At 43.3% G+C, this 23,870-nt stretch overlaps 1 protein-coding gene across 4 annotated transcripts in view; it reads left to right on the top strand.

The window, feature by feature from the left end:
• Positions 1–23,870, top strand: part of EXOG (exo/endonuclease G) — a 48,127-nt gene that overhangs the window by 10,314 nt on the left and 13,943 nt on the right. Inside the window, exon 6 of one of the 4 annotated variants that reach the window (XM_037383979.1) lies at positions 11,882–12,469. The exons of the other annotated variants lie outside the window; for them this stretch is intronic. Within the exon in view, the coding sequence (XP_037239876.1) occupies positions 11,882–12,343 (462 nt within the window). The 3' untranslated portion in view covers positions 12,344–12,469. Of the gene's footprint in view, positions 1–11,881; positions 12,470–23,870 lie in introns of those variants that run through there. 4 annotated transcript variants of the gene reach the window in all.

The following is a 23,870-nucleotide window of genomic DNA, read 5'->3' as shown; positions in this document are numbered from 1 at the left end:
CAAAGAGGGATCTATTAAATGTCTGTTTACAGTTTGCAGTAAAGCTGTTTCCTGATTTCCATAATACATGTCAGGCTCTAAGCAGAGAGTTAGTGGGTTTTGCTGTTATGTAGGCATCTATTCAGTCATTTATTTATGTATTTTAGAGACCGTGCAATACAAAGGTAGTTTAGGTTTCTCAGAACTATATAGGGTATTGGAATACTTCTATTCATTAATTCAGAAGCAGTTGGTTGCCGATATCCTGCATGCATCACTTAGATGAGGCCTTGCAACTGAGATTCTGAGCAGACCAAAGTCAGCTGCAAGTTCCGTAGGTTTTAGGTGGATGCAGTGTAATCACTGGTCCATGGTACTGATACACCCCCTTCTTCTTTTGGTCCCCTATTTTTATTACCTGCTTAAAATACCTTGAGGGTGTAGGATTGATCATGCACAGTTGTTAGAAACCATTGCTGATAGACAGACAGATAGGGAAAGCTATCAAGTTGAGGGGTGAATTAATACTACTTATCTGGATTTGCTGTTTGTGAGCATGTGTTTAGATGTCTGTAGGATCTGAGCATAGTAAGGCATTCAAGGGAGGGAGTATTACCTTCTGCCCCTGCTGTAATGAGATATTATTGCTGTCTTCAGTTGCTAGATGAAAGCTAGCATGATGCAAATAACAAATGCTGTATTTTGCGCCTCTTGAAAAAACACTTTTCCTTGAAAATAAGTACTTGGATCAACTGCAGCTTCAGCTTGTGAGTGATTCAGCTGTCCAACTAGTTCTCTGAGGAGCAATGAATGAGCTTGCTACAACAAGCCCCTGTTTCAGAGGGATACGAGAGACACAAAAGAAAGAGGTGTTCAGTTTTCAATACTGGCTTGTTGAGCGGTAAGATTTAGGCACTGTTTCTCCATTATAAATACACAGGTGATTTCCATTTGATTGAACTTGGAACGCAGTCATGATAGTATTTAATTTTTCCTGTTCGCTTTTACCTTTTTACTTCTTTAAAAACTGTCTCATATCCCCACCTGCACGTCTATAACCTTGACTGTGATGAAATCACAGCTTTGGGTTTGGGTTTGTTGTTATTTTTTCCCCAGACAGTCATGTATTATGCATATGAAAATGCAGTAGTAATAATTGCATATTCAGTGGCAGTTCCAAACTTCAGCTCTCACCACATCTTTGTGAGGAAGGTGACAGCTGTGCTCATTTGCAAGTGGATAAATAAGCCGTGGTTAAGGGATATGACCAATGCCACGTGATGTTAGTGGCAAAATCAGCTTTAGACTGGCAGTGGTTCCTTGTCACCCAAAGGGAGAGTGATGACTTTGCCATTGCCCATTATACTTTTCAGTCCTTTCCCTTGTCTGCCAGCAGTGATGACTGTCAGATCTTTCCACGAGATGCCTAATTACTCAATGCAATAGAAGACCATCCATACCAGACTCTTTATTTGCTTATTGGGCTTGTTTTCTACAGCCCTAGAAAGATAGAGCAGCACACAGAGGAGTCCGGCGCTTACTGGTGACAGCATGAATACGTCCAAAAGCACATAGCTGGGAGCAGGAGGGAAATGTTTCCTTTCAACAGCCTTGAGCTGAGCATTTAGCTTACTGTCATGCAGAACGGTACCATAAGAGTTCTCCAGACTTGCACATAGCTTGCTGGAATTTGCCTCCTTGTAGCTGTCAGGATATTGCATTTATTTTTTTATCCCTAAAAATACATATTTGTCTTACATAGCAAAGAATTAAAAATTCTGAGCTGACTTGAACGTTTTATAGCTGGAAATGATTTTCCAGGAAGCAGCTGAATCATCTATGAACTGCTTCACTTTAATCTTGGTCATCTTTCTCTAGTTTTCCTCTAGAGAAAGTGTTTACTTAGAAGAGAAAGATTACATTTTCTGAGAAATTATTGTGGCTCCCCATTTTGGTTTTGAAATGTAAATTTTAGTATTCTCCAGCTAGAAATAAGAGCAGGCGCTGCATCTTACTGCCTTTTATTCAAAATAACTTGCTACCAGGATATGGTGACGGAATAATAGTGGCACAAAATGTCCATGCTGCTTAGATTATCATATCATTCTGTTCTTGTCTGTTGCCAAGATGTCTTCATCATCCTTGGGTTTGATGACAACTCTGGTCTTTTATGAATGTTTTATCACTTTTGGTCTTAATATAAACTGAAGTGAAGTTCAGTGTTGGACTGAAAACGGTGGAATGCTACATGATGGTATTCATGCTTTCATTTCACCATTTGGCCACACGCATAAATCCTTTACTCAGCTTCCTATGGTGAGATTCATCATGTAAATTGATTTGTATTTAAGCTGTATTTAAGTACAGATAATGCTGTCTACAAGTGGGAAAAGTAAAATGTTACTTTTGAGGGGTTTTGTTTGTTTGTTTAAAACATTAAATTATTTTATTTGGGTTCCCTTTGGCTACACTCCTAAGTGTAAATAAATACAGTGTGAGGATTGTTTTGTTTTTTTGAAATCTCTTTACGGCAGAAGTTCTTGTGCTTGTCATTGAAGTTGTCCTTTGGGGAGAGAGACTTCAAAGTGGAGTGGTGTGTTGGATTTTGGGATTGGTTTTATTTTTCCCTTCTTATCTCAACACATACACTTAGAAGAGGGAACACAACCTGTCAAAGCACTGGAGAGAAATTCTTTTCAAACAGATACCTTCGATATAATTGCAGCCATTGCCGCTGATTGTTGTAGTCTGGGATTCTGCCCCTAAACCAGTGCTAAGAGTTGGCAGCTGACGAGAAGGGAAGGTGCCTCTTAGCCGTCTTTCAGAGTGAACTGCTGGGTTCAAACAAGTGCCGTAGAAATGAAAGGCTTTTAGTCCTCATTGTTTGTGCTTATGAAGCTGATATGAGAAGGTGTCCTTTGTATGTGCTGTTTTGGAAGTGCTACAGTATACACAATAGTACTGAAACTTACAACCTATAATCTGACAATGTGACTGCTAAGGCTAGGTTCCTTTCTCATGTTTTTCTTCTTCTCTGAGACTAGAACTGTGGAAAAAAGAAAACACTGAAGTACTACAGTGAATGTGCCTGCACTGATTTGTCTCAGATCCTCTTTTCAATCCTAGTTTCCTTGTTTTTGACTAAAGGAACAGTGAAACATGTATCCATGGCTTCACAGGCTGGTGTTTTTCTCATCAGACATCCAAAAAGGTTATTTTTAGATCACTATAGAGGAACAACAGAGCATCGGTCATGGCATTGTTCCCAGTTCCTGCTTGGACTCTGGTACCATTTGTTGTTTAATTCCAGAAAGGGAATTAACCTTGAACTCCTTAGATGCCAGTGGTGTTCTGTCTATTGGCTGAACTTGCAGTATCCTCAGATATGTTCTGTCATTTCATCTGTCTGCAGGGGAGGCTTTTATTGCAAAGAGTAGATTGATGACCATGCTTGGTAGCTGAAAAACATATTTTGTGAATATATGTAAAATAGAATGCCAACAGGAAAAGTCTGTTCTATGTCATGGGAGAGGCAGACACAGGATTTTCATCTTTGTCCAGATCAAATCAAAATGACATTTTCTTGTTTTATACAGTACTCTTCTCCAGTGACTGTCACTGTAGTGATTTTCCTCTGTCAGCAGATTTTGGAGTTTGAAGTACAAATTTTGCAATAATTCTACAGTGTCACACTCAATGCTTCACCCTCCTTATTCTCAATGCTGTTGTAGTAAATACTAATTTAAGAAAATTGGCTCTGGTTAGTGAATGGAAGTACAATTTGGATAAAATTTTGTTTGTTGTTTGAAGAAACATTTTAATGTACATTTTAGTGATATACTGGGTTCATACTGGAATCATATCTGCTGTTTAATTTTCAAAATTGAATGACTAGGCTGTGCCAGAGATGCATGGTAACTGTACCAGAAGATATCTGCCACAGACTTAGATGAAAAGTAAGTATAAGTCCCTGGGAAATCATTGCACCTCTCACATATAAGATGGTACTTTATGGTTTTCCCCAGTCAACTTTCAGAAGTAGTAGAGGTTTTCTCCTAGCCAAGATGCTACAGGGGAAGGAATCCTTGTTATAGGAGGAAATAAACTGGGGACTGTTAATTTTTGTTGGCTGCTCCAGATAGGCTCAAGGCTACACAGGCAACTAATGGATCGAGGTCCATTATACACGTCCCATAAAACTTACGTACAAAAGACTAGGTCTTAGATCAGCTGGTTTAAACGTCTGGAGCTGTCAGCCCTAAATTTAGACATGATGTACAAATGAAAATAATACAGAGTGGGTTAAAATTGGAGGAGAAGAGACACCAAACGTGCAGGACAGATTTATGGGGTTGCTTTTATTTAGCACTGTACCCATCCCAAAGGTTCTTTTATTATGGAAAGAGTAGTGATAGGGACTGTAGCGCATTCAGTGTTAAGTAACCTAAGTGGATTCTGTGGAAGTAGTAGTCATTGGTCACCATATAAATGCAGTATCATAATGTGTATACACACCCTCTTTAATTAAAAAAAAAAAATCAACAAGGGGGTGGTGGTGAAGTGTCTGTCTTTTAATATCATAAATATGTATTTAGGCACGGGGGGGGGGGGGGGTGTTTACCATCTCTTTTTTTTTTTTCTTTTTTAGGATTGCCAAATGATTTGGCAGTAGCAATCAGACCAGCCATAACAAATTAAATTTTCCTCAAGTACGTACATTTGCATTTTGGAGTGCTTGGCTGTGCAGTGTTGTTGCAGATTGTTACTATGATTTTTATCTGTAGTATTTTCTGTATTGCTAGGTTTGCCTTCACATCCCTTGGTTCTTCTCAATGCCATCTGACAGAGTTCTCTCAAATATTGGGGAAAAAACAATATCAACAGCATCAGTGCTGCCTAACACAAATCCAAAAGGAACTGGAGTGAAGGCAGTTAATGCTGTCACAATGATCAAGTAAAGAAAATTATACTGATAGCAAAGGGAGTTTTTTATAATGCCAAAAAGTCTGTTTCTATACAGAATTTAGTATCAAATTACAATAAAGCTCTGGGTTGTCAAACCTGGGGTTGTATCAGCAAGAATATTATCTACAGTAGAACATCTGGTGGGCCTCATCAGTATCATGCCTCAAGTTACAGCTAAAACAAAACGAATGCCTATTCAGAGAAAGCTACAGTCTTATTTTGGTTGACAAGAATGATGTCCTTGGGTTCTGTCCATCAAGAAGTGCGGCAGAAGTCTTAATTTTTTTGCTGCCAGATGTAGATGGAAGCACTGTTACACAGAGAATTGTGTGTATGCTTGTTTTCGGTCTGTTCTGGTTTGCAGTATGGCTTGTTTCTAAAGTCAGATTATTATACAGAGCGAGCGTGAGAGTGAAGAAACAGTAGAGTGCAGAGGGAATTTCTGGAGCTATCATTTTAACGTATTTGATGATGGTACCCTCTGGTACAAGGACTCTTCGGTGTGTGCTGGCAGTTAAGGCATTATTGGATGTGATTTCTGTTTACCAGGTTCTAAGAGAATCTCAGATAATTGCCAGTCCAGAACTGGCTCTGGCTGATGAAAGGCTAATTCCTTCTGCTAATGCTCTTCACGGTTGATTTTCATTTTCTAGTCACTAGGTGGCAAAATACTACTTTCAGATTCGAGAGTCCTTTCTTTTAAGAATTCCTCCTACCCTTTCAGAAGAAGATAATTTTGTTACTGCTCTGGGAAGATGTTAAGAACTCCATTATAAAGTGAAAATATGGTAACATTTGTGTATTTTTAAAACTTTCTGGTAAGAGTAACACTCTGTTTTCTTCTAATATAGTATGAAGTGTTCTGCCATTACACCTTATGTATTCCTTTTCTCCTGTTTATTTAAGCATGGAGTTTTCTTTCTCATAAACTCCAGCCTGTCATTTTTAGGGATTTGCCTCCTATTTGCCTGACTACCACCACGAAGGTAAAATTAGCTAATGCCATGTGCTTTAACTTACCCTACATGACTTTAGCAAATGTCTTCATTACTTACTGTGATACTTAAGCACTCCACAGATAATATCAAATTAGTCCTTCCAATTTTAAAAACTACGACCAAGAACAGTTTAAGGATTTGGCAAAAATCACAAGGAAAGCCAAGCTTAAGACAAATCCCCATCCAGTGACTTGGCTACGAGACCGGATTTATCAAAGCTCACAGAGTTCTCTCTGTTTTAAGAAATCATATTACTTCTGCCCTTATCTTTATCTGTCCCTGTGAGCTCTTTAAGTTTGTATAACTGCTTACCAACACGTTTGTTGTTTTAGCAATATGTAAACATCTCTAAATGTCAGGAATTGCACACATTTTAATGGCCTGTCCTCATGACAGCTGTCCACGTTTAATTGGGCATCCAGGAGTATAACAAATTTATACACACTTGTGGAATGTCAATAACAATGTCAATAATAATAAAAACCAATAAACACTATGCTGAAAATTGCATTATCATAATGTTGCATTATTAGATGACTACAGTTCACTTGTAAGGACTTCAGCCACCACCAAATCACCAAAGAAAGTAAGAGCAAAGCAAAAGTGAAAGGAACAAGCAGCTGCTGAAAGTTAGGGCAATGAATGTTTTCACATTGGACTGATACAGACAACGAAGAGAAATAGTATCTGAAATTTCATGTTGTTTTCCCAAATGATGAATGGAAAAGAATATATTTAATGCTATAAAAAGAAGGCTTTTAGCTTGATAGTTTTTTTTTTTTTGTATTATGAGGCTATTGAAAATTTGAAAGATTAAGCAAAATTTTATAGGAATAACAAAATGGAAGGATTGCACAAAAATTTACCCTGTGGCCTGTTATTACCGTAGTGTGAAGACATGTGGGACAGTAGTGATTTTCAACAGGCCATTGCTGGAATTTATTGCTTGTATTAGCACATAAATTTTTTTTTGAATCACAGATACTGTTAAAAATGCAGCTCTTCTCCAGCTGTGACAGCTAGCTGTTTCAGGCATTGATTGCTGAAAGATCATCTGCTGCCTGTGGATAGACTAGTACAAATCAAAGTCAACATCTGTGCATGGATAATCTTAACCCATTTTCTATTCTGTTACAATAGAAGCATATGCTGTCTGGCTCTATTAGGCATGCACTGAGATAAATGAAATGGTGCAGATCAGAACAGTGATTCAGACCGCTGTAGTTAGGTAGGAGAATCCCCTAGGTGGCAATAGGAAATGAATTGTTGAGTTTGTTTTTCCTACCTATTGCTTCTGTTGCAAACTTCACTTCTAGAGAATCCAGCTTCCTTCCCTGTCTGTCGAGCTGTATGTGGGGGGTGCCTATGGAAACATTTATCTGTAGCTTCTCTACCTACTCCCATAAAAAAGCAAACTGTGGTATATTACAGAGCATAATGATGGAAATATGGCATGTTCCAGAACTGCATTCCTTTTCTAACAGAAATCATTGGGTTACACTGGCTGCATAAATTATTGGTGGTGCATCCTGTGCCTGGTTCACATAAGCATTAAACTGCAGGACAAAACTTAGATATTCTTTGTAATGCATATTTACTCTGTCAGAGAAATTGGGCACCCTTCTTTGATAGTATTCTCCTCCGGCAGAATGAGCTGGGGATAGAACTTTATGCCCCGATTCCTGTAAGGAAAGGACACTTGTGGACTCTGGCTGTTCAGAGGCTGAAGTTTGTTTTAATCACTCTGACAGTATTAGAACTCAGTGATGTAATTAGAGTAGTTTACAGCTATTCAGAGAACTAGTATAAAGCCTGTGCACTACTTAAATTTTATTTTAAACCTCAAAAGAAAGCTTATGTGGAACTGAAGTGGTACATAAATTACGTGTATGGCCATTGCCTGTGTAGAGTTGAGTTGTATTAAGAGCTACATTTCTCAAAAGGCCAATTCTTCCTTCATTTTGAACTAGTCCTCTCTTTCCTTACCTCCTTCATAGGTGCATATACTATGCATAAATGTGCATTATTTTGCATAGAATATATATATTTGCATAATATTACATAAGCACGGGGTCTGTTTTTCCTTAACACCCACTTCAGGCATTCAGCATTTCCATTTCATACCTAACTATTCTGTGTGCAGCTCTATTCATTCCCCAGCCTTTCTATCCACCCACTCAGTCCTCAGACTCAATCCCCTGTTCCCTCTGCTAGCTCACTCAACACTCATTCACCTGTTTGTTTTACATATGCTATATACCCCCTAATTGGAGATACTTGTAGCAGCTCCATCTGCATGTTCGCTCTTCCTCTAGTCTTTTATACAACAGGCAGAGGTTGGGGGCGGGGGGCGGTTGTAGGAGGTGTTGAGAAGGGGAGAGAACTCAGCTGGGGAGGACCTGGTACACAGATATGTATTTATAATGGGGAAAAAGTATGTGAAGGGCCCTGGAAAAGGCAGTGCACGGCTTACTGCGCAGGAATGCTGCAGGTCAGGAGATTGTTGGCCCAGGGAGAATCTGGGGAACAGGCTTTAGTCTCGCTACTGCCTTCTCTCAGGAGGCTACAGCAGCTTCAGGGTATAGTGCAGCTGTGTACAGCCTCCCTTCTCTTCTGCCCTGCCCTAGAGTGTGCAGAAGGTGGGATTGCAGGGCAGGCGCTGCAAGCTGCCCGCTGCAGCAGGAGAAAAGGAACTGCAACCTTCTGCCTTCAATAGTGTCAGTTACTGGATGCATTGGGGTGAATATGGGAATATGAACTCATTCCTCTCCCACTCAGGGTTCTTAATGCTTCTTGGCTCCCTCCTTCTCACCCCTGTACGACGCATGTAGAAACTCCCCATTTTGAGTGCCACCTATCTCAGATAGGTTAAACTCCCAACACCATTCATTTTGGAATTCAGTTTTAACCCACCAGGTATAACAATGTGTTGATGCGTAGTTTTTAGTATATTTTAAAATTACCTGTGCATCAGTCAGTTTTGATTATTTATGCCATTGATCCTGCAGAGCTGTAACTGTGGTTTCACCCACACTGAATGCTAAATGCAAAGTGCTTTGACACTCGGGAGCTCTGATTTCCCTATCAAGACATCTGTTGTCGTTGAAAGGGAAAGTAGATTTGGCATAAGGCATTTATTTATTACTTACCAGTTTCAATGACTGTTAGATGTCTAGGCAGAGCTTTTATTTAGGAGAAGGCTGGTGGCATAAGCAAGATCGATTTTGTTAACAAAACCAAGAAACAAACCCCAACCCACAAGAAAAAAAGTTTAAACTATAGCAAAGCTATTAAATAGCCTAGTTTGGGGACGGGGAAGCAAATACTCTGTAACAGAGTAAAGAAATCTAAGAGCATGTTTGGGAGAGGCAGTAGTAATGTTACTACTACATTATCGTACAAAACATAAAAAAACATTGTCAAAGTTTTCCCTTTCTCTTGAAGGTACTTTCTCTGGTTTTGGTCTAACCAGTAAGTCTTTAAGACTGGTCACGTAAAAAACTGACAACAGAGGTAGAAGACACACTTCAAGCGCTGAAAGAATTCATAACTGAGATTAATTAACTATTGGAATAGACTGATGTGAACCTTGGTGATTCAGTAGCCACAGGCAAAGTTTAGTTGTAAAAACATGTTTTCTTTTGCCAAAGTGCTGAATACTCTCAGAATAAAGCATACATAGGAAGTGTTTCTTTTGTGACTGAGTTATATCAGACATATGAATGGACAAAGCCTGTCTGGACTGATACACGGAATTAGTTTGTAAAATACTTTCTATTAATGTTGTTGTGGCAGTAAAATAAATACCTGCTTTCTCTGAAATTATATTTTAACTGTATCTAACAAAAACTGTCAAAAAATCAAAACAAGCAGTCTTTGCTTTTGCAGGTAGTGCATATACTAGAAATAGTACCAAATTACTGGGGTTTATGTGTGAAATAAGATGCCTTTATAGTTTTTGTATCTTTTTCTTCTGTTGCCATTAGAATAGAAGTACAGCTTTTAGAAGGGTAGCTGCACAGAAGGGTTATGCAAAACTCAAGACTTTCCGTGTGTGAGCCTGTTGTACTTTCTTAGCATGGCAGATTCAGTTCAGCAATATTGAAGAAAAAACCACCAAACCTAATACATTGCATGTACGAGCGTCACATCTTGAATTCTGGAGAGATTATGTTTATCATCAAGAGGTGTATTTCCTTGGACTTCTTCCTGACACCTTATTCCAGGGTGGGGTGTCTACTGTGTACATACATGTATGAGCTTTTAACAGATGTCATGTGAATTCAGAGTCCTGATCCTCCACTCCCAGTGCTTCAGTTAATTTCCTGGATCCTTGTCTGAGTGACCCAGCAGGAAACCCAACATGTACAAGCTCTTAAGTTGAATTGTAGTGAATTTGTGGAAGAAACAGGTTCATTTTCTTTGGATAGCTTCTCTTCCAAGATACTGAGTGACTGAATGTACTTTATATCCAGGTCCCCTCAAAAAAATGCTTACTTAGGTAACATAGCTTTTAAATGCAACCTGTGTATAGGTAATAGAGATTAAAAAAAAGCTGACAGAAGGTAAGTTAGAGCTGATTTGAAATGCATATTAAAATGCATATGATTTGGAACTGTTAGGTCAGGAACTTACTATAGAGCCACCGTTACTGAAAACAGCTTTCCAAGCATTAGCAGTGTGGGGCAGTATGAGAAATGAGCTCTACCATCCCTTCAGGTAGAGTACACTTAGGGATCTGCACCAGGATCAGGGAGCTGGGGTCTTGGCTGACTCCCTCTTTCCAAGCATGTTTTTCAGATTTGGTTCTGGTTCAGTTTCAGCTGTAGCTGAAGTTGCATCTGCTTGGGAGATTCGAGTTCGTTCTTCTACCAGAGCTTCTTGTTGCTGATCTTTACAAATATTTAGGCAATAACTGACTAATCTTTTGACCTTTTGACTGTATTGTTGTTCTTAACAGTGTAATATAATGCCAGTGGGTTAGAGGCAAAAAGCAGAGAACTTTCTGGGAAACTTTTTTACCAACAGTGAGCGAATAACCCTGCAGTGAAGCATTCTTTGCCCTGCTTTTCCTGATTGAGAGATTCAGGCATCAAATAACTAGCTTATTCCTGAACAGCTATATAAGGGGCTGCAAAGAAATGGTGCTGTGGTGTGTTGACTTGGCCAAGTGCCCACCAGGCCGCTCCATCAATCCCCTCCTCAACAGGACAGGGAGGGGGGCAGGGAGAAAATAAGATGCAAAAAGACTTGTGGGTCAAGATAAAGGCAGTTTAATAAAGCAAAAGCAAAGGCTTGCATGCAGAAGCAAAGGAAAATAAAATATTTGTTCTCTGCTTCCCATCAGCAGGCAGTGTCTGGCCGCTTCCTGGGAAGCAGGGTTTCAGTGTGCATAGCGGTTGCTCTGGAAGACCAACATCATGATGAATGCCTCCCTGCTCCCCCTTCTCTTAGCGCTGTGGCTGAGCAGATGTATGGTATGGATGTATGTGCTGAGCAGATGTATGGTATGGAATATCCCTTTGGTCATTCTGGGTCAGCTGTCCTGGCTGTGTCCCCTCCCAGGATCTTGCCCACCCTCAGCCTGCTGGTGAGGGGGGCATGTTGGTGGGACAGCCTGGATGCTGTGCAAGCGCTGCTCAGCAGCAGCCAAAGCACTGGTGTGTTCTAGCTGCCTTTCGAGCTACCAACGGAAAGCACAGCACTGTGAGGGCTGCTACAGGCAAAACTGTCTCCATCCCAGCAAGACCCAATCCAGCTACTTTCCACCCTCTGTGGAAAGCTTCTGGTCTGATAACATTGCACATGGTTTTGATGTGTAGTTATATGCCATGGCTCATTTTCAGACATAGTAGGATTAGTCTTGCATCTTTTTTTTTTTTTTTCCTCCCCTTCAACTGATAAGATCTGTATCTGTAACATAGCTTTCCTTTTGACAGGTAATCGGAAAGGATGATGTAGCTGTGCCATCCCACCTATACAAGGTGATCCTTGCCAGACGGAGCACAACATCTACAGAACCCTTGGTACTGGGGGCTTTTGTGGTGCCAAACAATCCCATAGGTTTCAGTCACCACCTCACTGAGTTCCAAGTAAATATTGAAGATCTGGAAAAGATGTCAGGTTTAGTTTTCTTCCCCCAGGTGGACAAAACCAAAGATGTTAAAAATATCTGTGAAGTGGATACCTGTAAACTGATGGGCTTCAAGGAATTTACATTGTACATCACTGCTCGAAAAGTGCAGAGTGCCCGTACATTGCACCGGCTGGAGAAAGCCATGGCAGAGTTAAGGGAGGCAGGAATTGAGCCTGATGAATATCTTAGGAAACTTCACAAGAAGAAAGAAGAGGAGCTACTACAGGAAAAACAAGTAGCAGCTAGAGAGGGAAAAGCTGGCTGAGTACTTGCTCAGGAAGATGTTTGGGGTTTGTACTTTGAAAAGGGAGCTGCAGACAAACACAAAGACAAGAGCTCTATGAATTATCCTTTTTTGAGTTGTGAAAGCAATAAAACATTTGGAAGCTGATGGGTTTGGAATAACGTTCATTCTTGTGTAACTTGATGCACACACATGGTTTGCTGCAGTACTTAGATGTGGGAAATGAAAATGACCCCTTTCTGGCATGAATAGATACTGGACGTCCAGAAAAGGCTATGTGCTATTTTCCAAGCGAGACGTCAGACTTGGGGTTTGTATGGAATCCCTTCTAGGAATATTATAAAAATAGACTGTAGACACCTTGGGAGTATAACTGGAACATGTTTAAATGTAATTCTTCCTGTAAATGTCTTTCAATATGATGTAGAAGCAGTGGTACTTTCTGGGATTTTTAAAAATTTAATTGGAAATGTTTACTTTAGAGATCTTTTATTACAGACCTGTACGACATAATCTGAATCCCTTACAGTCTTCACTTAGTTGTGTTAACCAAATCAGATTGTCTCTAACCTCTCCTGACCTTGTGTGCTTTGGATACTTCAGCGTGTCAGTAGCTGTCAACTGTTGTCATTTGCAGCAGACTTCTTCCATTCATATATAATTCTGCAATTCTTTTAAAAAAGCAATAGAAGCAGAGTTTACACAAGTTGCTACCAGTGTAGACTGGGTCTTCATAAATTAATGTAAGCTTAATATTTCACTTTCACCACTAAGTTTGGATAAATTTGTTTTCTTGCGTATTTTTTGATCTGAGAGGTAAGCATGGCTTTCTCATTGCTTGTAGTAGTCATTCACTGGCTTTTTTCCTAGCATCAGCCTTTGGTTTATAAAGTTGGTTTCGCAACAAAACTTATGTGTGAAAACAGAAGATTGACTAAAAATGCATTTCCAGTTCTGTTTCAGCAGCAACTGAAGTTGCTTAGATTTACATCTGCTTGAAAGATTGAATGATTTTTTTTTTCACTAGTTTTGTACTTTATTTGTATATACATCTTGAATTTCAGACATAAATCAGTATGACTGGTGTCCTCTGATCCTCAGATTTTGCATCTGGAAAGAAAGAGTAAAAACTGGAAATACTTAGAATTTTTTTTAGTGGTAAGAGTCTATATAATTTTAGAGTTGTGCCATAAAAAACACCTTCAGTAGTTTTAACGCGAGAGTTAATGGTTTCTGAGAAGGGTCATGTAGTGCCAGGTTGAACTGGGCTGTTTACATAAAGGATGAATCAGGAGCATTATTTGGATGTTGTGAATCATCGTCTGGATGTTCTAAAAAACTGTATAGTTTCCTTCATCTCAGTTCAATTGCAGTATCCAAAAGTAGATCACTTTATAAAGCAGTTACATTTCCCATGACACTTTTGTGTTTGCCAAGAACATATTTACAAAATCCAGATGTTTAAAACCAGAGAAATGCAACTAGCTAAGGACGTCATAAAAACTTACTGCCCACATAAATTAGAGGGAAATTGAAATTGCTCATTTCAATTTTAGCCTGGAGTTTTGGTTGTTAATCCTATCAAATGTAACAAAAACAGTAAATCGCAAAACAACAAGCCACCTCTCCCTTTGCAGAATGTGGGAGATGACAGCATGTGTTGCCTGGAATAACAAAGTGCCAGATACTTCACGTGCCTCTTGATGGTCTTGTGTGCTTCACTGGAGTCCAAGCAGCCTTTTGGCCCTGCGATGGTCTCACCCGTTGGAAAAGGTATCTGTCATCACTCTTTGCATTGTCTTTCTCTTTTTCCCCATTATTTGAATTATTTATGTTTTATAATTCAGCATTTCACCTTCCCTTTCATCTCGATCCTTTCAGCTGAGGTTACAAATCTCATGCAGTGCTTGCACCTTCTCTGGACAGCTGAAACAGCTCTCAGTGCTATGGCTACGTGTCCATCCGTAGCAAAAAAAAGCGCCTTTGGGACAGCATTGGTTGTATGCGAGGAACTCCAGGTATCTTCCCTCTCTGCTGACAGCTTGCCATTACAACACCAGCAAAAGTGCGGCATGTGACTCACCTCTGGAGGCCTCCTGCAGAGCCCAGCTGCTCCTTAACTCGGTACCTCCTCGGGCCTTACGTACCCCCTGGAATTCCTGCAAGCCCCAGTTACCATAACTTCCATGCCTCTTGGCTTACCGCATAGACTAGACTCCCTATATAATTTTCAGCTGTTGGAGCATGGTTGGTGTTCCTCAGCTCCCCTTGGAGGGTGGCAGCAGGTGGTGAACAGTGAAACCACTTCCAGTGCTGGTCTGTGCCAGAGAGTGCGCTCACCTGCTCTGCTGCTGGTTTCCTCATCTGAAGTAAGTGTGGAGTCTAGCATATAGCAAAAAAAATGTACTTTACAACAGGAAATATAAGACAAGTAATAGCAAGGGGGGTGAGGCTTTACACACTTGTTTGAGCCACCTACGTAAGTAATTGTTTGAAGATCCTTCATGAGAACTGTGCTCGTGTCCGTGTCCATCTGTCTTTCCTGTTGCACACTTAATCACTTCCCTGCGTGCATCTGTAGTGACAATACGAATCTATGATGCAGCTAAGCAGCAGGAGCCCTGGAAGCGGAGAACTCTGTCCTTTGTTCCTCTGCTGTTTTGTTTGGGTTTAAAGCTAAATAACTGAATCACAAGGGAAGTTGAACACCAGGCTGTCCACAACCTGATACAGTGATTTTCTGATATTCCCTGGACTGTTGTTGACTCTTGATTGTAACTGCTCATCTTCAATCAGGGTGAAAGTGATGGTAAATAGGAGGCAGGCAAGCGAAGGGAATGCGGGGGGGGGGGAGGGGCTGCCACCGTGCTCCTGGCTTTGGGCTGCAGCCCACTGGCTCCGCTCGCGCACTTTTGGTATTTGGCCTTTTGAGGGCAGACTGTTTCCATGGTGTCAGCCTCGGCGGCCAAAAATGATGGGGGGATATGAAACAAGTGTCTCCGGCCCCTAATACCTGTCTGTCTGCTTGTGATGCTACGATACCCATTTAAAATGAATTGTTATACTGACAGCAGTGTGGTATGAAGCTAATGATTTTTCCTAGATAAGGGGTTTGATAATAATGTCTGAAAGTGCCTTTAGATTGACCACCCAAGTTGTGTATCTGCTCCAAAGACAATTTTGACTCCAGCTTCTTCATGAATTTCAGTCTAGGTGACGATTTAACCCTGCACTGTTCTTGTGTAATGCTCTTGTTTTGTATCTGTAAACACAATTTAGGGGGGTGGTGGGAATTTAAAGTTCTGGGTTTAATTTTTGTGTGTTTCGTTCACTTTGGAGTACTATTTTGCAATTTTCAGTTTGTCCCATAGTAGTAAAGATGGGTCTCATTAGCTAGTTGTGCTAAGTGCTGCACTAACCTGTGGAGAAACAGTCCCTGTCCTAAAAAGTAACGTGTATTAGATACAGCAGGCAACAGCTGGAAGGGGAGAAGATACAAACCCAGAAATTTAAGGTATTACTTCATCAAGGGGCTTCAAGAGATACTGCAACACACACTTGTGTTGTTTCCATCACTGGAATCATCTCTCTGACAGACACTTGGGTGTTCTGTAAAACAAATGGAGGCAGGTAGGTAACAAACCCCAGGATTTGCAGAAGCTAATCTGGCCAGCAGGGTTTGCTGGAGGTGGGCGCTGGGTTCCTCTGGGTTTCTCAGTCATGAGCCCTTTGTTGGAATTGGCTGAGGGAACTGGGGTGGTTCAGCTTGGAGAAGAGCAGGCTCAGAGGAGACCTAATTGCTCCCTACGACTGCCTGAAACTAGGCTGCAGTGAGGGGGGTGTGGGTCTCTCCACCCGAGTAACAAGTGATAGGACAAGAAGAAATGGCCTCAAGTTGTACCAGGGAAGGTTTAGATTGGATATTAAGGGTTGGGTATTAGGGAAAATTCCTTCACCGAAAGGGTTGTCAAGCACTGGAACAGGCTGCCCAGGGAGGTGGTTGAGTCACCATCCCTGGAGGCATTTAAAAGATGTGTAGGTGTGGTGCTTAGGGACATGGTTTACTGGTGGGCTTGGCAGTGTTAGGTTTACAATTGGACTTGGTGATCTTAAAGGTCTTTTCCAACCTAGACAATTCCATGATTCTGCCAGTACACCACCTGGTTTAGTGAGATGTCCGAGCAGGCATGATTTCACAGCCTTCTTTAATTTGGTTCATGTACTTGAAGCCATGGATTTTTCTAGTGGAAACTTCCAGTTTCTACAAACCCTACTGAACTGGCCAGCTAGGGCTGTGCTGTCCCCAGGGGCTGCTGGCCGGACAGGTGGCCATGTCAGCCCCAGAAGACTGGAAGGTCTCCTGCCTGCCAGGTGCCTTCATCATCTGTGCTGGTGGGTGGAATGGGCTGTTGAACTATGATAGCTGGTTTTGGTGGGAGGTCTCCATGGTGAAGCAGCTCCAAAGATGCATCTCAGGCAGGTGGATAAACCAGAGCTCCTTAAAGATGGGACCGCAGGGCAACAGAGGGGGTTTTTGGTGGCAGCTTGCAGGGAATAGGGCACCTCTGGTACTGTAGTGCCTGGGTCTCTACGTGTTTAACCTGTGCCAGCCTGTGTGAAGAAAATGCCAAATCCCCCTGTGCCCATCCTAGTCCCATGTGTTTGTTGCTCAGCAGTGAAGCTGTGGAGGAATTTATATATAAACCCCAAAGTGCTTTTGCTAGTAACCTGGCTCAGTGGGGAAGTGAGGAGCAATTTTCCTGTTATTTTTGAATTGTCTTCTCCTGCAGTCACAGAGGAAAAGCTTTTCTCACCATGCAGCAAAGGAAATGTACCTTTTTTTTTTTTTTTTTTTTTTTTTTATTCAGGTCCATCTAATCAGCTCCACCTACACAGTGCTGGTGTAGCCAGTTCTCACACGCTTCCTAATAGCCATCTGCCTGTGCAATTAATGGCTTGTCCGCTTTTGCCATAGCCTGGAGGAAAAGACCAAACAAGAGCTTTGAGTATTTGGTTAAAATATCTGGAGTGTCTGTGTGTATACTCTGGGATGGATGCTCTGGGATGGCTACAAACAGCCCCCACTTTCTCGTCTTGTAAAATATTACAGAGCAACTGGCCTTTTCCGTCATGCCCTTCAAAGAGGGCAAGTTTTCCACCTGCCATGTGAAAAATTAACAGCTGTGGCAACATAATATTCCCAAAACACTCACTTCCAAGAGCTGAATGCAAAGCTTTTGATGTTAGTTTGAGAGGTACAATGGCTGGGATCCCCACCGGAGTGTCCAGTGAGTGGGGAAAGATGCAGAAAACAGGTCTGGAATGAAGTGCTTCCAACTTTGCTTAAAAACCAGTGTGGAGGTATTTAGCAGATGACAGAAGTAAATTTGGTTTGTGTCAAGCATAAATATGCCCAAGACAACAAATACAGACCTGTGCAATTTTTCTTTAGCAGCTCTCAGCAGCCGATGAGCCAGGGCTCGGCACTCAGCAGGCTGGAGCTGGGGAGGGAACGGGAGCACCCACCGAGCTGCTGGTGCTCAACAGCCTGAAGTCCTGTCACATCTTTCCATGGGTGCGCCCATCTGGAGGAAGACCAGCCCGTCTCCCTGCCAGCCTCATTTTATTCTCATGTATTAAGAAAAATAAGCCTTCCTCCCCCTACACCTGTTGTGTGACCCAGCTGATGCTCTTTGGTGCTGTGGTCCCTCAAAAGCAGGGTGGCCATGGCACCTGGGGAGCCACAACAGGACACAAAGCGTGGTGAAATGGAACCATAGCTGGATTAGACAGCCTGGCTGTAACAGTGGGCTTGAACTTGGATTTCATTACTGAAGTGTTGTAAGATGCAAGGTAAGTGAAAACTGAAGGGTGTGAAAGCAAGGCGAGAAAGCTGACCTAACCGGTGACAATGCTAGAGGGGAAGATGCCAAATCATGTCCCTCAGCCATCAGCAGGTCCCTTTGGGTGGAACCTGAGCTGCTTCAGTGGCAGCTGCAGGACCTTCTGTAGAACATCAGCCCTGTGATGCCGCTCGGCGAGGTGGACAAGGTAGGATTATCGCCCTATGCCTGTGCATGGATATGCATGTAATGGTCCCAAAAGCAGATGGGCAAGAAGTGTAGGGCTTGCTGCAAGCGCTGCATTTGCAATGCACACAGTTGGTTTCCTTTCGTCACACGTGACTTCATTTTTCAGTCTCCAGCTCTGGGTACTGAGGCTTCAGTCTTTCCCTGTCTTTATCTTACCTACACCTCTACAAGCTGAATTCCATCATCTGCAAGGAGATACCACTCCTCTCCCAGTCCTCTGAAAGTGGGAAGAGGAGAGAACATAACCACTGTCCTGCTTATTTATTTGGAACACAGCGTTGCACCTAACTGAGCTCACCTCAAGCTGTGATGCAGCAGCTTGAGCTCCAGAAAAAGGTGCTGGGGTTAACCTAAGCGGTTTTAACCCCATCTTGAAGACAACCGTATTGCTCTTCCTATTGCTACACTACTACTAACTGCATTGTTATCAGACTGACTGTCCATTCCAGTCGAGGGAAATCTAATCAGAGAATCTGGTAGAGCTCAGGACCTCATGGCAAGGGACATGCTGGTGGCAGGGCTGCCATTCCCCACTGCCACCCCCTGTCCCGGTGAACTTTGGAGCCCTGGAAATACCTGCCATGGTTAAAGAGCAAACGGAGTGATTGCTTAGTGTGTGATAGCCTGGGTGACAATATCTTAACCTTTCCTTTGGGCTTTGTCACAGGCATCCTGTGATGTCAAGCAAGTGTAATGGGGAAAAGCTGTGCGGGGAGAAGCTGTACTGGAGCAGTGAAAGGCTGTGGTAAAATTTCCCCATCCTCCCTTATCTCAGCTCCAGTCTTCAGGTGCTTTAATGTGGAGGGGGGGCAGGATTCCTGTGGGTGGGAATGCAAAATGTATGTTCACGTGGAGTTAGGATCTGCGTGTGGCTGTGTGGGAGAGGAGTTTTGGCTCCAGGGTTATGTTTTCATTATATGAGATCTGTGCTGTAGCGAGTAGGAGATTTCAGGAAAGAAATCGATGTTCCTGCCATCAGGATAAGTCCGATCAGTAGCAGAGCAGCACCCTCGCCATCCCTGGACTTGCCTGTCCTGAGCCCTTGCCAGGAGTTGGGTATCCAAAGCAGACCACATCCTTCTTGCAAAAGCCATGTAGATGAAAAGCAGACACATATTGGAGATGCTGGAGGCCAGTATTCAAACACCCCTGCACCCAGTTTGCACTGGGGGTTTGAATTCCAGGTTCCCGCTCCCAGGGGGGACACATTCACCATGGGGGTGTAGGAGGCAGTGGGACATGAACTCTCCTGCTAAAACATTCGTACTTTCCCTAAACTGCTCAGAAGCTCTGGCTGTCATTGGGCCAACGAGGGAGGATGCAGTCCTCACTGCAGAGCTTATCGGTGGTGCAAGGTGCGTGAGTCTCTGCCCTGCCAAGGCTGTAAGTGCCATGAAGAAGTGGGTGAGACTGTGCAGGAGCATGTCTGGGCGCTCCCACAGAGCAGCACCCCCAGGACTGCAAGCATGAACGGGAGCCCCAGGTAGGTCTGGGGTCTCCCATGGCCTTAGGAGTCTGAATTAAAACCAGAGATGCCCCTGTTACATGTGATAAGACTTCAGGGACTCAAAGTTTAAGCCAGGTGGTATTTCTTTTTAATGCAAGATGTGCTAAGCGTATAAAGCATCCAGCCATTTCCATGCTCTTTTGCTTGCCAAACTCTCCCCTGAGCATGACCTTCCTCACCCCCGTCGCCCCCTTCACCCCCGTGGCTCTCCTCATCTCCATGTACTCTTTCAAATCAGCACCTTCACTTTGCTCTCGCCACTTTGTACTCCTCCTCCTCCTCTGTTGGAAGCTGCCATCACCAAAGTGAGCATGTTGCTCTTACTAATAGCAAAGTAATCAATTTGAGTCAATGTATACATTAGTAATGGCCATGTAATTCTAGTGCAAATTAGGTTTGGGCAGGCTGCAAAGCCTGAGACATCTCGTCTTCCTGAGCAGTTTGGATTTACTGTCCTCTGGGGAAGGCCACGGTGAAACGCCCCCCTACCCCCCTCGCAAATCCTCCCTTGATTGGATACAGTGTGGTCGTCTGATTAAAATTGTGCAGTGGTTCAGAAAATGATTTTCAGCCAGTGCTTCACAGTAAATTACTTTTTTTTTTCTTCTTTTTTTTTTCTCAAGACAACACATTTTTACCTCAAGTACAGCTGGACGCTGAAATGAGATGCTCCAGAAAAGCAAGATGCTAGTGAGGGAAAGGCGGAGAGGGGTCAGGGGAGCACCCAGCAGCGGTGATGCCCTGCCATGGACCATCCCCAGTGCATCTCCCATGAGCCCAAAGCCCGGCACCCACTCCCATGGTGATGCTGCCCACTTAACACCCAGATCCTTTTCCCTGCTCCGAGTCAGGCAGCCGGCAAGGTTTGCCAGTGCCATGCGTAGGCAAGGAACCACTGCACTCCCACGTGGGGTGTCCCCTTTCTGATGTGCCTTGTCTGTGCCTGTCACCTAACCGCTTAGGGAGGTAGATGGGAGGGCCAGAGCCTGTGTCCCTCCTGCCACCCTCCTCTCTGCTCTCTGCCCCGATGGCCACTGCTGCCCCAGAGCTATGTGCCCAGTGCTGGCCATGCAGCATTTTCCAGTCCTGGGTATTAAAACTGAAGGAAATGCACATTTTTTCCTCAATCCGTGGAATGGGGTCTCCTGTTTTCCATGTGAGCATCCCAAGGATGCCTAGAAAACCCTCTGTCCCTAATGCCTGATCCTGCACTAGCTCACTCATCCAAAACGCTGCTGATGCTCTCTGCAAGGGGAGAGCTGCCTGCTCTCTTCCATCCTGTGGCAAGGGCTTGGCAGGGAAGGATGTGTCATCCAAGATCAGTCCAAAATGACTCCCCTATTTTTTGGGTTACCCAAAGGAGGGTCAGGAGGTGCACTGCTCTGCCAGTTTCTAAAACAACAGCTTAAATATCTGCTTGCAGGAAGGTGTTGGTTGTGACTGGTGATGACAATACTGTCCCAATTTCAGCATGGTTAGACCTCGAGGAGGCATCATGAGATTTAAGCATGCAGCAATGAGCCCTTCCTGGAGGCCTTCCATGGACCTTGTGCCCATCCCATGCACTGAGTGCTGGGCTGCGTCTCCAGGCATTGGGCATCCAGCGGCGAACACATCTGGACTGAGCCCCGCTCTAAGCAGCTCCCACCCTATGGCAGGGGGGCTGTGCCTGTGTAAGGAGGTAGGATAAGGGATAATAATAATACAAAAAATAATCCATGTAAATACTGCAGCAGATGTGTGCCGGAGAAGGAGTAGTTGGTGGTGGGGAAAAGGGAGAGGTTTTGGGTTTTTTTAATTAGAGGTGGATAATTTATTGACTGTGTGCTCACATGTCTATGTGTCATTCAAAGTGTCTTTCAACAAGCAGTATGGCATTACTTATAGGGACTCATCCACTGAGTTGAAGGTCTGAATTTACCATCATTATTTTTATTTTCCTGAAGGGACTGTGGCAGCCAGGGGGAGTGGACAACCACAGGCAGTAAAGCACCTTTACGTACGCCATATGTAAGATGTATGTTTGCATTCAATTAAATGTAAAATTTATTTCCTCCCTTTTGAGAAAAAGAATTTAAATGCTAACTAGAAGTCTACCAATGGCAGGGAACCACTTCACTCTTTAACATCCTTGGAAGCAGAAGAAAATTTGCACGTAGTGCCAACACGTGGAGAATCTTGGACACAACTGATACCAACTTCCCCCCTTTGCTGCGACACAGGGTCTCTCCACTTCGTATTTGCTCCGTGAGAAGTGGTTAGTGTGAGGGAGGGAAGGGCTGTTTATTAAATTAAGAAAATACGTTTCACAGCATATTGGCACTGAGCTGGAAAGGAGCAGCTTGGTTGCCCACTCCCTCTCCCGGTCCCCACAGGATCCTTCCTCACCGGGGATGATTAGTGCCGTCGTCCATCCAGTTTGAAATGTCACATTTCCTGCTGCAATTAGAAGGAGCTTTTATCTGCGGGATGTATGTGTGTGTGTCTGAGGGGGCGTTTTCATTCCCTCCAGGTGAATGTTTTAGTAAGCAACATCCAACACATAACACAAATACTTGAAAAGAAACATTTTACTATTACTAAAGACTGTTATTGCAGCTTTCATGACCTTTCAGAGATCCCTGGGAACTGAAAGAAGGAGTGGGCTTATGAAAGGAAGCACGATCTTGTTTTTAAGCTGGGGCACAGGAGAGATGTGGTTTCAGCATGCTCAGTTCCCAAAAGCTGCTGCTGTCACCCTTGCAGGGCTTGCCCACGCCAGCCTGCTGGCACCCAACAGCAGCGGCTGCTCAGCCCCTCTGGGGACCACCTCCAGGCAGCTGGCAGTGATGGTCCACAACGTTTTGGGGGAGATAGGGCAGAAGATGCTGAGGGGCTCATGCTGCAGGTGACCCCATGGTCACACACCGTCTCTGTGCCCTGCTCTGAGGGTGCTCAGCTGGAGGGGGTTGAGCCCAAGCGGTGGGGCTGCCTGAGCTGGGCAGGGAGCTGGAGAACCTGCTTCTGGGGACTCCAAGGCAGCAGAAAGAGTGCTAGGAAAATATGTGGTCCAAGGATAGGTCTTGGGTACGGGGCTGGCAGCATCCAGGCTGTGTAATGTTTGGCACAGTTTCTATCACAGCCTTGGCTCATGCCATCTAGCAGCCTTCTGTAAGGTACCTGGGTGTAGCTAGGGTGAGGACATGGGCTGGGGACTTTCCTCCCTGAGAAATCTGTGTAAAACCAGCCAGTTTCGGGGGGTGAAGGCGGGGGTGGGGGGGTGGGGGGGGCGGGAGTGGAAAGACACATTAATGCAAGATGCTCTGTATTGTTTGTAATAACCAGGCCTCCAGCTAATTTACCAGTACAACATATCTGAACATGCTTTGAAGGTCATGAAAGAACAGTCCTGCTTGAGGATTTCATCCTAAATACGAAATCCATCTGATTCTGATTTGACAATATAACTGCAGCCATAGGATGAAATTTTCAGTTCTATTAGCTGTCAGGTAGGCCCACTCTTTTTAGTGGAGCAGAGTACAGCTCCAAATGGGCCAACACAGCAGAACGGAGGTCTTGACTATGATGTATAATTTAACAGGTTTATGTATTTTCTTCCCGTATCTTCTGTATGCATGAGAAGATGAGATTCCTATCCAAATGACTTAAGACTTTTCAGGTTTGACCCTACAAACCCTTATTCACACAAATAGTCTCAGTTACTTCGAAGGGGACTCTTCATAAAAAGGAAATTTGTGCCTTTGGGGTTGAAAAGGTAGAAAATGAAAACATGGAGTCAGTCATGGTGCACCACCTATATAATTCAGGGTACACATTTAACAATATAAGCACTAATATATTGGGCATGGTGGCCAAAATTGTCAAAATTACATCCCTAATGTTAGATCTTTTCAGCTATATTTGGGGTGCAAAAGGCCCTGAGGCATCAGGATACAGAAGGAGATACTTA

Source organism: Falco rusticolus, chromosome 4 (genome assembly GCF_015220075.1).
Source record: "Falco rusticolus isolate bFalRus1 chromosome 4, bFalRus1.pri, whole genome shotgun sequence".
Classification (NCBI taxonomy): Eukaryota; Metazoa; Chordata; class Aves; order Falconiformes; family Falconidae; genus Falco; species Falco rusticolus.
The sequence above is the reverse complement of the archived record's forward strand: the minus strand, read 5'-3'. Positions and strand labels throughout refer to the sequence as shown.